The sequence below is a fragment of the Diabrotica virgifera genome, chromosome 5, assembly GCF_917563875.1.
Source record: "Diabrotica virgifera virgifera chromosome 5, PGI_DIABVI_V3a".
Lineage (NCBI taxonomy): Eukaryota > Metazoa > Arthropoda > Insecta > Coleoptera > Chrysomelidae > Diabrotica > Diabrotica virgifera.
This window is the reverse complement of record NC_065447.1, coordinates 235534535-235553209: the sequence shown is the minus strand read 5'-3', so window position 1 is coordinate 235553209 and position 18675 is coordinate 235534535. Positions and strand designations below refer to the sequence as shown.

The 18675-nt window shown below is 32.7% G+C and overlaps 2 protein-coding genes across 6 annotated transcripts in view; one reads left to right on the top strand and one right to left on the bottom strand.

The window, feature by feature from the left end:
• LOC114331755 (probable multidrug resistance-associated protein lethal(2)03659) overlaps positions 1 to 5968 on the top strand; it is a 243736-nt gene extending 237768 nt beyond the window's left edge. For all 3 annotated transcript variants that reach the window (XM_028281392.2, XM_028281390.2, XM_028281391.2), the window contains exons 13-14: positions 1867 to 2122; positions 5475 to 5968. In XM_028281392.2, coding sequence (XP_028137193.2) covers positions 1867 to 2122; positions 5475 to 5943 — 725 coding nt within the window. In that variant the 3' untranslated portion in view covers positions 5944 to 5968. The remainder of the gene's footprint in view (positions 1 to 1866; positions 2123 to 5474) is intronic.
• Positions 5969 to 17928: 11960 nt separating this feature from the next.
• The window catches only part of LOC114331757 (ceramide synthase 5-like), a 187255-nt gene continuing 186508 nt past the window's right edge, over positions 17929 to 18675 (bottom strand). For 2 of the 3 annotated variants that reach the window (XM_050650882.1, XM_050650883.1), the window contains exon 7: positions 17929 to 18170. In XM_050650882.1, coding sequence (XP_050506839.1) covers positions 17987 to 18170 — 184 coding nt within the window. In that variant the 3' untranslated portion in view covers positions 17929 to 17986. The remainder of the gene's footprint in view (positions 18171 to 18675) is intronic. The other variant, XM_050650884.1, reaches the window with a different exon arrangement.

The window sequence follows — 18675 nt, the reverse complement described above, 5'->3', positions numbered from 1 at the left end:
TTTATACATTTTATATCTTTGTGTAGTTTTTCGGTTATGCTTAAATTCTTGTATTATATTCGCGATCAATTCAGAGTACTGATAATCTATACGACTTTCCTTGGACGCTCTAATTACACTATTCATTTCTATCGTATCGCATCGAATACTTGAAAGTCTATGAAAGCCAGGATCAATGGTCGGTTGTATCAGATGGATTTTTCTATAATCTCTTTTATGCAGTGGAGAAAGTGCATCTCTTTTATTGCGAGTGCCGCAGTTTATCCTAAACCCTGTCTGTTCCTTAGGTTTGTAAAAATCTAACTTTGTTTCAGTCTAAATGTTTGTTATTATTCTAACGAGTAACTTATAGAGTTGGTTTAACAGGGTCGATATCTAGAGATCTATTGGATTGCCCTTTTTATGTAATAAAATGGTAAGTGTCCTGTGCCATCTTCTAGATGTGTCACTTTGGTGGAGACATAATAGACGGAGAGGCAGCGCCGAAAAATGTCTCTGAATTTACTAAAGCTAGTTTTTTCACAGTTGATTACCGTGATTGTGTAGAGAAACATACTGCGATCGGTCAAGCGAAACGTAGAACAGGTGGTTCTGACAGCTTGTCAAAGTTGCTTACCTGTGGAGGTAATTAAATTCATTTACTAAGGCTGAAAATCAGTACACACATTCTAAATTAAATATAAATAAAAGTTCTTATAGTCGATCAGCTGTATGACGGGACAGAGCCGGTCGGTCGGCCCCAATGAATGTACAGGGTTATTCACTATGTTTTGACCCCCTTGTTAACTGCTTTATTTACAGAATTAGAAAAAAATGTAAACTACAAAAGTTATTCGACTTTATAATTATGATTTTTTTGACATATATCGTACTAGTGACGTCGTCTATACCGTACTAGTGACACCCTGTATAAACAATCATGTTAATATTTATATTACTGAATAGGTAATTGAATAACCTTTCAAATTAACTAGCACGCGACCCCTATTCTCATTTAAAAAATAGTCGATTACGTCATCACGCCCAAATGGATGACGTCACTAGTACGATATATATGTCAAAAAATCATAATTTAAAAATTGAATAAGTTTTGTATATTACATTTTTTTCTAGTTCTGTAAATAAAACAGTATAGAGGGGGGTCAAGATATAGTGAATAACACTGTACATTCATTGGGGCCGACTGACCGGCGCTGTCCCGTCATACAGCTGACCGACTATAATAACTTTTATTTATATTCGATTTAGAATGCGTGTACTGATTTTCAGCCTTAGTAAATGGATTTAATTACCTCCGCAGGTAAGCAACTTTGACAAGCTGTCAGTACCACCTGTTCTATTGCGGCTATAACGATCTTCTTCTCCCGAAGCTTAATTTCTTTTTGTTGCCTTCAATGCGTTCTTTATTTCATCTGTTGATGTATCAGGCATCAATCCCTATCCTTGTTTACTAATCTCTTATCTGATTAGTCTAACTTGTATGCTCTTTGCTCGTCATAGTTTTGTTGACCTAGGTTCTATATTGTTCTGTATAGAAATCTTCCAACAACCTTTAGCAATTGATGTCTTGTTGATAATATTTCCATCGTTATCTTTTATTCTTTCTTTTTGCCATTTGTTAATTTTCTCTTCTCATTTTTTACGTTAGATATTATGGTAACGTGCAGAGTGCTACCTGCTATATAAAAATATAATTCCCAAAAAACTATTTTTTTTTTTGTTTTTCTTTGCGTTTTTTCTTTTTGGCTAATTATTGTAGGGTTTTTTAAGCCACAGATATTTTTATTATCTGCCCATAATGTATTTGTAACTTTATTATCCATTAAACTGTACTAATTTGGTATTCCTTTTACATTATTGTTATAGGCAAAACACCAAAGGACTGGCCAACAGAAGGTGGAGTCATTTACAAGCAAGTTGAATTAAAATACGGTGATAACAAGATTCCAGTCTTGAAAAATATTAATTTTACAATAAAACCCAAACACAACATTGGTATTGTAGGAAGAACTGGGGCAGGAAAATCTTCAATTATTTCAACGTTGTTTAGGCTATATGAATACGGAGGAAATATTGAAATTGATGGCGTGGATATCAAAACTATATCCTTGAGTTGCTTGAGGTAAGTTTTCCTTTTAGTAAAATTTTATATTTTGTACCTAGACCAGGGCGGATCTGTGAAAAAACGTCTATTTTTGGATGCGCGAGGTGGCACTCGGATTTTTGCAGATAAAGTTAGGTAACAACTTCAACAATAATAATTGAATTATGCTCCTTCTCAAATATGCCCGGAACATTAATAAAAAAATTAAAATATTTAAACATTTCGAAAAACATCGATTTTTTTCTACTTTCTTGCTTATAACTTTAAAACGATTCATTTTGGAACAAAGTGGTAGAAAAATAAAATAAAAATAATTAAATTTTGTATTATAAACGACTGGTTAAAATGTCCTTAATTATTATCCTTTCTGCAAAATAGCAATAAATACAAAACAAGGGAGCAAAACACTTTAGTTGCACTAGAACTTTATTAATTCGCTTAGAAAATCCTTACAACATACTTAAATCGTTCACCAAATTTCATTAAAATCGACCTCATAGATTTTGCAGAATAATTAGTCAATCTAAATTTTTCTTTAAACTTCCTGAAGAAAAAGTAGACAATTTAGAAATTTGCTAATTTTTTTACATACAAAGAGGTTCTCTACCTATCTAGAACACTTTACAGAATTGAAATCGGATTATTTAGGCGGCCTCAGCACTGTTTTAAAGTTATAAACAATTTTTTGGCTTATAAACAAATACAGTGAGGACGTTTGAGTTGGCATAAATTCATATTCTCCGAGAATATTCGTCCCTGGAGATAAATCCCGAAACAGGTCGATTTTTATTTTTAAATTCTAATTTTTTGGTATATATATCATACTAGTGACGTCATCCATCTGGGCGTGATGACGTAATCGATGATTTTTTTAAATGAGAGTAGGTGCCGTGTGATAGCTCAATCGAAAGGCTATTCAATTTTGTATTCACTAATATAAACATTAACATAATTATTTATACAGGGTATACATTAAACAAAATTTTTTGAATTAAATTAATTCCAATATTTATATTACGTCATTACACCCAGATGGATGACGTCACTAGTATATTTACTCCAAAAAATTATAATTTAAAAATAAAAATCGATCTGTTTCGGGATTTATCTCCAGAGTAGCCCATTCTCAAGAAAATTAATTTATTCCAACTTAAACGTCTTCGCTATATTTGTTTATAAGCCAAAACATTGTTTATAAATTTAAAACAGTGCTGAGGCCGTCTAAATAATCCGATTTTAATTCTGTAAAGTGTATTAGATAGGTCTAGATAGATAATAGTCTACTTTTTGTTCAGAAAGATTTTAAAAAATTTGAACTTTTAAAAAAAAAATTAGGTTGCAAAATTATTATTCAAAATCTTTTAAGTCGATTTTAATGAAATTTGGTGGAGGGTTTAAGTACGTTGTAAGAATTCTTTAAGCAAATTATGAAGATTCTAAGTGCAACCAAAGTGGTTGAAAAACATTGAATAGAAATAGTGTTTTGTGACCCCTTATTTTCTATTTATTGCTATTTTACAGAAACGGTAATAATTTAAGGCATTTTAAACCAGTCGTATATTATACAAGATTTAATTATCTTTATTTTCTTTCCCTACGACTTTGTTCCGAAATTGATCGTTTTAAAGTTATAAGCAATGAAAATAGAAAAAAATGAATATTTTTCGAAATTTTTAAATATTTAATTTTTTTTATTAATGTTCCGGGCATATTTGAGAAGGAGCATGTGTCAATTATAATTATTGAAGTTGTCACCTAACTTTATCTGCAAAAATCCGAATGCCACCTCTCACATCCACCTCAAAACAGATCCGCCCTGGTCTAACCGACATTATATTATATGCCCCTTGACCTGATATAATATACTCCTCGAAAGGGTCAAAAATTGCCTTTTTTGCCCTACGTTTGAAGAGCAATATCTCCGAGAACAATGGGACAAAAATCTGGGCCGGAGATGTGATAAGAATGGGAGAGAATAGGCTACCAAAAAGAGCGCTCAACGCTAGAATGCAGGGAATGAGACCTGTTGGAAAGCCAAGAAAGCGCTGGGAAGACACAATAAACAGCGACGCACAAGCCCTTTTTGGAGTCCATGTATGGAGAAAAGCAGCCACAGGCAGATAAGGGTAGAGGCAAAAAATTAAGGATGCCAAGACCGCAAAAGATATGTTTTATTTTAAAGTTTAAGAAGAACGAAAAGAAAACTTACAAAATTTTATGATTTTGTAATTTAACTAAGCAAGGTAAAATATGTACCAGCACATGAAAGGGTTTCAAAATACCTATCAAACCAGCATTTGGCAACTAAAATTCATCTTTATGTATGTCATAGTTAATTCGAAGTTACCGCAGTTTAAAAAATAGACAGTTTTCAAAAATAATTTTTTGTCATTTGTAAACTGATACTACTTTGGCCTGACAATATTAAATTGCTAAAAATTTAGGTGGAGGTAGTTTTATAAGTATACATAAATTTCTAGTCATTGCATTTCTTGGCTCGAGTTATTTGCATCATAAGTACCTAAGCCAACCTACGTTGTAGTTAATGATTTGTCTCATCTATTTGATTACTCTCCAGTATTCGAACTCAACGAAATATTAAAATAGATAACAAGACCTAGCAAGCCCTTAGGCGGTGGAGAACCAAAGTTGTGACAGTTTAAATTTTATTTTTAAACTGACGTATCAAATTAGCGCATTAGTTATTTAACCCTCCGAAGGTGACCTTATGTAGTGACGCATGGTTTGTCACTTTATATTGTAAGCAGAAACAGAGTTCACTTATCTGATACATCAGGCTAAAGTTAAAATTAAAACAGCCCTAAAATTGACTCTCAACCACTTAAAGGCATCTTAAACTCTTAAAACTTAGGTTTTGTTCTCTATTTTAATAATTAGTTGAGTTCTAATATTTGAGAATAATCCAACAGATGAGAGAAATCATTAAAGACAACGTGAGTTGGCTTACTTACGAAGCAAAGAGCTCAATTATTAGGTGGAAAAAAATAATTAAGGGCCCAGGCCAAGAAATATAATTAGTAATATAAATTGTTGCATACACCCGGTAGAACGACCTTCACCTAAATTTTTAGGCAAATTGAAATTGTCAGGCAAAAGTACTATCAGTTTAGGACTAAGAAAAGTGTGATTTTTGAAAAACTGGCTATTTTTTAAACAACTGTATCCTCGAATAGATGGTAGTATCTTTATTTAAGTGTTTAGGTTTTTATATAAAATGTTCTAGACCAGAATATACAATATACACACCCTGTAATAGATTTAAATTTACTTTTCTACTACCCAAGTGCATAATTTTTCTTGTACACTTTTGGAACTCTGTCAGACATCTCTAAAAGCTCATTTGTTTCAGGAAAAACATCGCCATAATACCGCAAGACCCTATATTATTCAGTGGCACACTTCGAGAAAACATAGATCCCTATAAAGAACACGCAGACGATAAGATTTGGTCTCTGCTTAACCAACTCTCGATTGAAAACATACAAACTTTGGACTCTACTGTTGCCAACTTTAGTGCAGGACAAAAACAGCTAATCTGCATGGCCAGAGCGGCTTTGAATAACTGCAGGATTATAGTCTTGGACGAGATTACCGCGAACATGGACACGGAAAATGATAACTTGATACATTCGTTGGTCGAGAAAATATTCAAGAATTGTACTATCTTGACGATTGCTCATAGGTTAAACTTCATTCTGAGCTGTGATATGGTAATTGTGATGGAAAATGGACAAATTGTTGAGTTCGATGAGCCGAAGACGCTATTAGAAAATGAAAAATCCTTATTTGCAAAAATTTGTGATAAAGCCAGTTCCTAATAAATATGATATTTTTATTACAAAATTATTTTATTTGTCTAAAATCCACAAACAAAATATGCAGAGGAACTTTAAATTCATGATAAGTTGTCTGTATCCCCTTTAAATAAAAGATTTGTTCTATAGTAGATCTGTCCTTTCTAAATCCGTCCTGATACTCGTGTAGGGTTCTTTTCGTATAGAAATTTAGTCTATTTCTCAATATTCTGGCCAAGATTTTCTATACAGTATCTAGTAAGGCTATTTATACCTCTATAGTTGCCACAATTCCGTTTGTCTCCTAGGCCTGGATCCCGCGTACCAAAAAAACTTGATTAATAGCAAGCTGAACATTTTTAAATAGCTTAACGATATCTAGTCGGACAAACTTTGATGTGCAGGAACACTGGAACACTGGAACAGGGGAAGTTTTAGTTGTGTAACAGTATAAAAATATGGAACGTCAGATTACGAAAACGTATTTTGTATTGTGTGTATTGTGTCGGACAAAACATCCAACTCATTTTTTACCCTTTCATTAAACTGTCATGCAAAAATCAGACTAATATTACTAACCACCACGATTCCGGTCATTTGACATGTTCTTCGTGTTCCACTCATTAAAATGCCCAGTTGGTGATAACACTACTCTGATTTTTGCGCGAGAGTTTAATGAAATGGTAACAAATTAATTGAAAGTTCTGTCCAACAAAATATATGGAACGTTTTCGTAGCCTGATGTTCCAAATTTTTAACCTGTTCCACAATTAAAACTTCCCTTGTTCCAGTGTTCGCATACATCAAAGTTTGTCCGACTAGACACCGTTAAGCTATTAACAAATTTTCTTACTTACTTACCTACTTAGTCCTAAGCCTTTCTACCTTTAGGTGTAAGGATGGTGGAGTTGAGTTTGGCATTATAGTCTCCATGCTCTCCGATCTTGCGTTAGCTTTCTTTCATTTTTTAATGTCAATGCCTTCTTCTCGACTACTTTCCTGATTTCATCTACCCACATAACTCTTGGTCTTCCTCTTTTGTTTTTCCCCTGCACTCTCGTTTCGAACACTAGTTTTGTTAGGCTCTCGTTCGACATTCTACACACGTGCCCGAACCATCTAAGTTGTCCCTCCATTATGTTTTCATTGATTGGTTCTAGTTTTAGGTTTTGTCTAATTGTTTCGTTTCGTATTTTGTCCTCTTTCTGTTTGCCATTTTCCTGAGGAACCTCATTTCCATAGAATTGACTGTGGATTTTTGTCTCCTCGTCAATGTCCATGTCTCGCTGCTATACATGATTGTTGGTCTAACTACTGATTTAACGACTGCCGTTTTTACTTTCTCCGGTATAATAAGCTTCCTGTTCGTCCCATTCTCTCGTTTATTTCCATGTCTTGTTTACCATTTGATTCGATTATTACTCCTAGGTACTTAAAATATTCCACTTGCTCTAGTTGTTTCCCGTCTAATTCTATTGCGTGTGTCTTCCTCGTATTTGAAATTATCATTGTTTTTGTTTTCTCTGTATTAATTTTCATATCTATGTTTGATAGTTCTTCTTCTAGGATTTCAAGATTGTTCTGTAAGTCTTCTCTGTTTTCTGCTATCAATACTATGCCGTCTGCAAATAGTAGCTCCGATAGTTCAGTCCGTTTCATTTGCCAGTATTCTAATGTTAGTTTTCTCATTCTTCTCTTGGCTTTCTTTATCGCTTCATCCAGTACCACTGAGAAGAGCAGTGGACTCAGCACGCATCCCTGTTTGACGCCTTGACTTGTAGTAAATTTTATGGATTCCTCGTTATTGGTTCTTACTGTATTTGGATTATTTTTGTACATATCCTTTATTACTTCTATTATGTGTCTGTCGACTCCCCTTTCTTTTAGTGTCTTCCATACATCCTTTCTTCGGATTATGTCAAAAGCCTTTTCCAGCTCAATGAAGCACATATGTATCTCTCAATTCTTTTTGAAAACCTTCTCACTTACCTGCCTTAATGTGAATATTAGGTCTTGCTTGCTTCTATCCTTCCTGAATCCACACTGTGTGTCTTCCATAGTTGTTTCTATTTGGGTTTTTATTCTTGTCTCTATTATTCTTGCGAATAAATTCCCAGGGATACTTGATATGGTGATACCTCGGTAATTATTACAGTTTCTCTTGCTATTAATCAACTTTTTTTGGTTCGCGGGATCCAGGTCTATTCTTTATGCAGCGGGAATATGCGAACTTCATACCAACCAGTTGCCGGTATCAGCAACTGGACCCCCTTTTACAATTCCCAGTTGTATTAAAGTGGTAAGGGACCGTTTTCTCTACGTACGAGTAATCATGCGTATTTGCAACAAACTAATACCTGGACTTTAAAGACTGTCTTTAAAGATTCCTTCCACCATAATTCGAACAACCGTCCAGTCTAATTGGTGGCACTTAGCTTTGGTAGTTGGACTCTAACAAGTGCTCCCTCGTTTGAAGTAATGCGTTCCATCATACATCTTGGTAGGTAGATTGGTCATGGACAGTGTATTTTGTTGCGAGCTGGCAGTTAGCATTGAAGTTCCGCCATTCGACCAAACTTCTTTCACCATGTCTTGCTTTACCGGTACCTCCGTAAGCCCCCATAAATTCCTCAAACGTGAGGTCAGGTACATCTTGAACTTGGTTTACTTCCACTTCTTTGTCTACGTCGTGGTCTCCCTCGAATGACATCAATCGGTTATGGTGTACTATCATCGGCTTCCCCCTAAGAATCATGGTTATTCGGTAGATAACGTTGTTATTTTCTTCATAACAATGTTCAATCCTTCCCAAAACTACTGCAAATTGGAGAACAACTCTTTCGATTCCGTGAATACGGTTAATTTTGGCTTTAGAGGCAAAAGCTAGTTAAAATTAGTCACAAATTTAAGAGCGAAACTGCTACTCTTGTGTGTAAATTATTACTTCTTCTTTTTTCTCGTGGAACTTTTTTTATATGGAATAAATAGAAGCAGATAAGTATGGTATATATTATTTACTGACAAATAAAACCCTCGATTTGTATCTGTATAAGGGTTTAAGAATTTTTTAAAACGTTTTTATATACTTGGCTTGGTCGGTGTCACGGACTCCGCAAATTTTGTAATCCATTTTAAAAATAGTTCTAGGCTACGTAGGTATCTGAAATTTTCAGAATAGCTTTGAACTAGCTAACAATGCAATAATTAATTGCTATTATACAGGGCGACTGATTAGTAGGGTAAAGCTCCGTAGATCTGTTATAGTAATGGATAGCGATAAAAGTTAATAACAAAAATTGTAGCCAACTTTGAGCTTCACATTACAAAATTAGTTAGAATTTTACACGGTGTTCGATAACATAGTGGAAGATCAAATTTATGTTTTTTTAAATGGAACACCCTATATTTTATTTTATATTCGAAATCTTCTTAACTTTTCCATTACAAAAATATAAAGGTTTGGTATTATATACAGGATATTTACAAAGTTATAACCAATTTTATATGAAAATCGTAACAAGTTCAACTCCCTGTATAAATAAAAATAAGCACAACGGCAATAGTTTATTGATGCCATATTTTTTTAATTATTGTCAAAATTTTCATAAATTATTGATATTCCTGATTTTCTTTATATTGAATACAGGGTGAGTCAAAACGCAAGTACATTATTTTCTCAGTAATTTTAAATGAAACACCCTGTACTTTATATCGTTATCGAAAAGTACTATTACCGTACTTTAGTTTATATATAACATTCCCTATGTCTAAATGTATTAGTTTTTGAGATATTTTCATTTCTCAGAGCAAATTATTGATTACGGGTCTAAATCTTTCCAAATTTTAGGTAAGCCATGACTGAATTGTCTAAAACTGTAAAAACTCTAATCAAAGTTGGCTACAATTTTTGTTATTAACTTTTATTGCTATCTATTACTATAACGGATCTACGGAGCTTTTCCCCACTAATCAATCACCCTGAATGGATAAATCGATTTTTTTTTTATTTCAAGCTATTTCAAAAATGTGACTAATGCAATGATATTTTAAAATAAGTTAATAAATCGATATCTACAAATTGATGGTGGGTCAGTGGCATTAGACTGCCGACCGAGAGTTCCCTAGTTATAATATACTTAAAATTCGTATTTTATAAGTTAATTATTATATAAATATTATATATACCATTTTAAACAACCGTGGTATTATAAAAAGTACTTTTTATACTAGTAGTCCATTCTTTCACAGTTTTTGCTCTAAATTTTAAAGAACCGCTTGGATTGACATGAAATTTGGAATACGTATAGCTTACATGTCAAAGAAAAAAAGTGATATTGTGCCGATGTGTGCTTTTGCTCTGGGGTGACTTTCACCCCCTATTGGCGGTGAAAAAATATATGTCCAAAATAAGTCAGGAAATGGGTAAACTGACTAATTTTAAGTAACTTTTGTTCTATAGAGCTTTTTCGCCAAGTCAACACTTTTTGAGTTATTTGCGAGTAAATATGTTCATTTTTCAACAAAATAACCACATTTTTAGACGGTTTTTTGCAAACAACTCAAAAAGTAAGTATTTTGTCGAAAGAAACGTTCTTAGCAAAAATATAGCATATAAAAAAGTAAAAAAATGGTGTTCGCGTTAGGTCTCTGGATCTCGTAGAACCAGAGTTATAGCCAATGAAAAATAGATTCATATTCACAAAATTTCAAATAGAATATTTCGACGTGAAATATCCAAAAAATTAAGCACTTTTTGGGGAAAACCCATTATAATTTTTTTAAAGTGTTTAAAGAAAGCTTTGTTTCTGTATTTGCAAAAAGTTTCTAGCATGAAATTTAAGCAAGTTACGCTCAAAATAAAGTTGGTCCCTTTTGTTTTTGCAGAAAAAATCGGGAAGACCACTCCCTAATTAGCATCTTAAATGAAATTAATCGTTACCGCTCCACAAATTATTTTACTTATGTTGTGTTTACATGATCTGTAAGTTTCATCGATTCAAAGTGCTTATTTTTGAAAAAATTTGGTTTCAAAGTAAAATTTTTAAAAATTTAAATTTTGAAAAATATGCTTTTTTCAAAATAACTTAAAAATTGTTAGACATACCAAAAGTCTCGAAAAACAAAAAAAGTCAGATTTGCTTTTCTGAATATCATGTATTTTTTTGTTTTTCTGTTAGACAAAAATTTATTAAGATTTGGTGTTTCCACCTCCTTGACTCGTTCAACCCCTTTTAACTACAGCCCTTTCAATAATAAGGACTTTGAACCGATGAAACTTACAGATCATATAAACAATATATACACGAGTCAAGAAACTTGTGAAGTCGTAACGATTAAGTTTATTTAAGATACTAATTAGGGGGTGATTTTCTCGATTTTTTTACCAAAACCAAAAGGGACTAACTTTATTTTGAGCGTAACTTGTTTAATTTTGATGCTAGAAATTTTTTTTATAAAACAAAAATGAAGCTTTTTTTAAACATTTTAAATAAGTTGTAATGAATTTTCCCCGAAATTTGCTTCATTTTTGGTTATTTCACGTTAAGTGTTCCATTTGGAATTTGACGAATATGAACCTATTTTTCATTAGCTACAACTCTGCTTCTACTAGGTGTAGAGACGTGATATATACACCATTTTTTAATTTTTTTACAGGCTATATTTTTGCTAAGAACATTTTTTCGACAAAATTCTTACTATTTGAGTTATTTGCGAAAAACCGTCTAAAAGCGTGGTTATTTTATTGAAAAAATTAACATATTCACTGCCAAATAACTCGAAAAGTATTGACTTAGTGAAAAAACTCTATAGAACAAAAGTTACTTAAAATTAGTCAGTTTATCCATTTCCTGACTTTCTTTGGACGAATATTTTTTCACCACCAAAAGGGGGTGAAAACCACCCCCAGGGCAAAAGCACATATCGGCACAATATCACTTTTTTTCTTTGACTTGTTAGCTATGTGTATGTCAAATTTCATGTCAATCCAAGCGGTTCTTTAAAATTTAGAGGTTTTGCAATATTTTACCGTTAAAGAACGGAAGTGTAATTTTTGGAATTATAATTTTAACAGTTAATACACCAACTAAAATTTCATATTTTATTTTTTCGAAACATGTTGTGTCCTATATAATATAGCAACACCGTGTTATTATAAAAAGTACTTTTTTATTATAGTGTAATTTTTGGAATTTTAAGCATTTTATATCGTCAAATTATTTTCTCTCCTATAAATAATAAAAACGTTTTATTATAAAAAAAGTTCTTTTTTATAAAAGTGTAATTATTTCAATTTAATTAACGACAAAAATCTTGGAAGTAGCTTATTTGTAAAAAATGGCAACCTTGCAACGCAACCGTCATTTTTGGATAAATTAAGAGTTGAAACAAGGACGTCATCTATCGCTGACTTTATTTAAGATAATATATGTAAATGGTGCTTTAGGAAATTGGATTCTCAAATAATGTCGAGGCAAGAAGGAGACGAAATTGGGGACAATTTTGTTTACACATTATTTGCTGACGATCAGCAACTTATACCCTCCTTTACGGGGAAGGTCAGGCTAATTGATAAAGGGAGCAACGAAAATTCTGGAATTTGGAGGATGTAAATACTAGTTTTATTTGTGCAGTTCGAATCCAATACCGGGCTTTTCGATAATAAAATGCATAAAGTATGGGTTTGGGATTCGATTTCTAAAGGAAATTCTTTCTTTATTCAGATCGTGCCTGGAAAATTAAGAGAAAATTAAAACAGAAGACTTTCCTAGTCAATTTAAAAACTAAGCGCAGTAACTTTATACATAGGAAATATGGTAAGGTTGCGGATTTTTTATTATTATTATCTCCTACACTTACTAAATTTCAGTACGACATGCAGTGCATGTAAACAGCGATTTTAGTTGTTAAAGGTGTTCAAATAGTCTAAGAGCTAGAGCCGAAAAATCATCGTCATAAGTAATATGGAGTTTGGCATGTGAAATGTGTCTACTGTATATTAATAATTATTTTGACCCCTTTCAGGCTGACACCTCAGTGGATACAGGAAGTAGGGGAGAGTCGGACAAAACCGGGTAGGTTGATAAAACCGGGTACACCTTAATTCCTCTAACTGTCTTCTGCTATATATTAGACAATGTTAAAATTAGTGTCCCTTTACCACCTACAGTCGTGTATATTCATTTCTACCTCATTTGAGTAATCTATTCCGGAGCAGTAAGATCTCACCTGTTTTTTGATGCAGGAAACTCGATTTTTAAGGTAAGTTTATAGCTGTTTTCTCCTCTAATGAATAACTAATGGCCATTTCAAAATTTAACACATGTAACCTAGTATATTTCCTTTAATTTGGCCAAAAATTTTGAAGATTATTTCATAACTTAAAAATCTAAATAACATTTAATGTCTTGTTTACGAGTTTGACAAAACCGGGTAGTCCGAAAATCGACAAAACCGGGTACCCAATTTTATCAGACCTGTTGTTACTTCCAGTTTCTGCAGTGGTTTTTTTTGCTTTTAGTTAACTACAACATTTGGCTTCTTCTGTTGAAGAAACTAATAAGAAAGCTAGTAGGAAAAATTAAAAAAAATCTCCAGTCGTAAAAAAAATAAAACTAAATGAACTGGACAAAAAAAAAAAAAGAAAAAACGTGGTAAAAAGGGCTGCACCAAAAACAAAATTTTGGAGAGTTTGGAGGAAGAAGATAATAATGACGATGCGTTTCTATATTACAATTAACTATTTTCAAATTATAATGCGAAGGAAAGCTGGATAAAATGTGTGTCTTGCACCAAATGGGCTTATAACGCCTGTAGTGTCTATGATGATGTAGATGAAGTTTTTATTTGTGACTTCTGTTCATAGATTTTCGATTTTTGTTCACATACTTTTAATAAATATTTTATTTTCTGCCCATTAGTCTTTTTACATGGTAATTAAATTACTACCCGGTTTTATCATACCGGTTGGACAAAACCGGGTATTTTGCAATATTTTCATAAAAATAAAAAAAATTAAAAACCTAAGAATATTTTTAAAAATTGACATTGGCATATCAAACTTAAGTCATTTGAGAATATTTCAATCTGCAGCAAAAATTTGCTACTCTCACATAGCAAAAGATACAGACGGTTTTTGGAGTGGTACCCGGTTCTGTCCAACTCTCCCCTACATAGCAATAAGGGATGAAAGGGGAAAGTTAGTGTAGTCTTTAAAGGTTTTCACCTCCTATTTTGTTAAACCTCCATCGATTTGCATGAAAATTGGTGACTAGTTAGAACATACCTCAGGAAATAAAAATGATTTGGTGCCAACTTGCACTTTTACCCTGGGGGTGGATACCACCCCTTCTCGGGGGTGAAAACGATTTTATTATAAATAACCCCACAAATCGATAGAGGGACAAATTATAAGTAAAATTTGTTTTATCATGTTATTAAAATAAATAAATACTTTTTAAATTATTAAAGATCAAAGATTTGTCTGTTTAAGAGCACATGCGTGAAGTTACGGATGATAAAAAGAACATATTAATTAATTGTTTGTTACTAAAATCTTATTTTTATATTTTTTAGATATTATAAATTTAGCAGAAGTGTATTCGGATATGTCAAATGTACCCATTATTGGACACCCCCAGTTTCTGGACATATTCAGTTTATAATAATAAATATTATTAATATAATAATTAAATATCGACATAATATAAAAATAATATTTTACTAACATACAATTAATTAATATGTTCTTTTTATCATCCGTAACTTCACGCATATGCTCTTAAACAGACAAATCTTTGATCTTTAATAACTCAAAAAGTCTTGATTTATATTGATTATAACATGATATAACAAATTTTACTTAAAATTTGTCCCTCTATCGATTTGTAGGGTAATTTTTAATAAAATAGTTTTCACCCGAGGGAAGGGGTGGTATTCACCACCAGGGTAAAAGTGCAAGTGGCACCAAATCAGTTTTGTTTCTTGAGATATGCTCTAACTAGTCACCAATTTTCATGCAAATCGATGGAGGTTTAACAAAATAGGAGGTGAAAACCTTTAATGACTGCACTAACTTTCCCCTTTCATCCCTTATTGCTACTTCCTGTATCCACTGAGGTGTCAGCCTGAAAGGGGTCATAATTGTCAATATACAATGGACACATTTCACAGAAAAAACTCCATATTACTTATGACGATGCTTTTTCGGCTCTATCTCTCCGTCTAAAAGTTTATCTACTCGTTCAATAGTAGCAGTATATTATTAATAAAAATTACTTTATCACTTTTTCTCTTTCCTCGATTATTAGTTTTATAATATATTTACTTATTATAATATATAAATTATTGTAATTACTGAATACATAGATGCTGAAAAATAGTTCATTATTTAAATTAATGAATAATTTACGCGGTTATATAAGTAACTGTTATCCAAAAATATTCAAAGCCTGAATCAAATAGTCATCTCGTTCGTTGCTGACGATGACATCGCTGGCAATTAATGTTTACATCTAATGCAGAGCTTATGCGAATAAACTTTAGAGAGATCTGCAATCTGCCTAGTAGGCAATATGCGTTTTTTTTACAATAAAATTGATCACATGACAATGTACAGTATCGTCCCAATGAATATTCTCTTTTAAAGTGATCTAAACCTAAGTTAAACATTGTATGAATTTATAAACATTTGCCTTAAAATCTAAACTAAAATCTATGTATGTGATGTAGATAGATCGAATTACAGTAGACTTTGTAGCCTACGGACTACATTGTCATCGCGCACGTTTAGTTGGGCGGCTAACCGCTTTGGGTGCACTGACACTATTTCACTATAGTTGACACTAAAACAATATATATAGCTTCTTTAATGGATTCTAAAGTGATATCATCCTTAATGACTTCGTTATTATTGACGTTGTAGGAAGCTCGCATTTTACAAGATGGATGTGGTTCCAGTTCCATCTCAGGGTGGCAATTCGGGAAATTACATCAGTAACTCCTGTTCTTCGTCTTAAGTCTTTATTTCTAACTCGGTCACGAAGCGATATACTCAGCATTGACCTTTCCATTTTCCTCTGAGCTATTTGCAGCATTTTAGAAGTTGTAGCTGTCAATGTCAAAGTTTCGGCACCATAAGTCATCACAGGCAACACACATTGGTGAAAGGTTTTACGTTTTAAAGAAATTGGTATATCACTTTTAAAGATGTCTTTGAGTTTTCCATAGGCTGCCCATGCTAGGTTTATTCTTCTTCGTAGTTCGCATGTTTGATTGTCTCTTTTGACCTTTATTTCGTGTCCAAGGTAAATGTATTTTTCCACTAGCTCTACTTCGTTGTCTCCAATATTGATATTTCCGCTAGGTACTAGGTTTGTCATGAATTTTGTTTTGGAGATGTTTATTTTAAGACCTATACTGGCACACACTAACTGAATAGTCCTGTCGCCGGGGGGGTACAACGGCCTCCTTAATTCAGATGGACTTACCCAAGTTTTTTTTATATATTTTGACCCGCAGAATACGAATTTTTTGGGTAACAGTTGATCCGGATGTCGATAAGATTGTTATAGATTATAGACAAAGAACTTGAGGAATTACATAACAGCGATTTCTCGCAAAACAAAATATCTTTTTGTATTTTTTGGGTCATTTTAAGCAAAAAATATTCCTACAAGTTTTTTCGTAGAATGCATAGTTTTCGAGATAACCGGGGTTGAACTTTCAAAAAATCGAAAAATTGTAATTTTTGAACCCTAATAACTTTTGATTAAAATATAAAGTAGCAATTCTGCTTACCGCATTTGAAAGATTAAGTCAAATTATATCGGTTTTGATTATTTGCATTGCTAAAAATTTATTATTTTATTGTTAAGCAAAGCTATAAACACCTAGTATGTGAGTGATGTTTTCTATGATTTCTCATTTAAAATCGAACGAGTAGGTAGAGTAGCTACAAGTGCAAGCGAGGCAATTTCTACGTAGCATGCGTTAAAACGTATGTATTAGGCACGGGAGACACTATGTGTTTATAGATTAGTTTAACAATAAAAAAATTAATTTTTAGCAATGCAAATAATCAAAACCGATATAATTTGACTTAAACTTTCAAATGCGGTAAGCAGAATTGCTACTTTATTTTTTAATCAAAAGTTATTCGGGTTCATAAATTGCAATTTTAACCGCGGTTACCTCGAAAACTATGCATTCTACGAAAAAACTTGTAGGAATATTTTTTGCTCAAAATGAACCAAAAAATACAAAAAGATGTTTTGTTTTGCGAGAAATCGCTGTTATGTAATTCCTCAAGTTCTTTGTCTATAACAATCTTATCGACATCCGGATCAACTGTTACCCAAAAAATTCGTATTCTACGAGTCAAAATATATAAAAAAAACTTGGGTAAGTCCATCTGAATTAAGAAGGCCGTTGTACCCCCCCTGGCGACAGGACTAGAAGTTCATGTAGCATTGAAAATATCTCCTTGAGATTGTCAGAGAATAAAACTATGTGGTCTGCGAATTTCAAATTTGTTAATCTTCTACCGTCAATATTCAGGCCTCGCTCTTCCAAGTTAAGTTTTTTACAAGCATATTATAGTACTGCGGTAAGCAGTTTAGGCGATAAGGTATCGCCCTGTCGGACTCCTGGACTCCTCTGCCGATTGGGATATGGTCCGTGTTTTTATGTAGTTTCACCGACATAGTTGCGTTTTTGTATGTATTGTAAATTAACCTTGTGTATCGGTAGTCAATGCGGCATGCTTTTAGTGCTTCCAGAATTTTGTCAAATTCTACTATGTGAAAGGCTTTATGGAAATCTACAATAGCCAAAAGGAGTGGTCGATTGTATTTGATAGTCTTTTCTTATACCGTTTTAATGCTCTAGAATCCAGCCCACTACAAGAAATTAAATTTTCCTTGTTTATATATTAGGAGCTATCTGAATCCGGGATAGGGAGAATGATAAACTTTTCAAAAGGATAAAATAAAAAAGATTTTTATTTGTATTTTTTTATTAAAACGTACAGTATACACTACCAATATTATTCTACAATACTAAATAATATTCAGCTATCGCCTTCAGAGTCTGACCGCGAATCCTCTAGCTCACCTTTATTCAATGCTTTACACAGGGCCCTAAAGATCATCACTGACCAGAAAATGTTTAATATCGACAATGAAAGTAATAAACTATTCAGTATATAGTAGGCCAAGGATCTCGATAATAGCTTTGGGACGTCAAATAGTGTGCTAAAACAAAATAAAATAAAAAGGATAAAAGTTTATGATGGAATAACCTTTGAAACAAACGAACATTAACGGAAATTAAACGTTAATGAATTAATTAAGGTTTTTGGGGAAGGCTGTAATTAATCATTTATAAAAACAGGCGCCATATGTATACAGAAGTAACTTTATGCTTCTATTTAAAACATAAAGACACCATTTTATAATAAAATATACCTGTATCAAACGTTTGGTTGTATAATGGCGATAAAAAAGTATCCAGGAAAAGAACGCATGACAATTTTTTTATTTATTATGGAACACTGCACCTAATACTATGGCTAACCAGAATTTTGTATCTAACCTAATCTGCTATTTTACTATCCTAAGTATTCCCAATGATTCATCTTAGAATCTAATCATTATTGTTATATATCACTATATCTGTATTTTGCAAAGTAGAATAGGCAAAATGCAACGTCTATAGACGTTAGGTCACATTATATCAATCGAAATTAGACGTCTATAG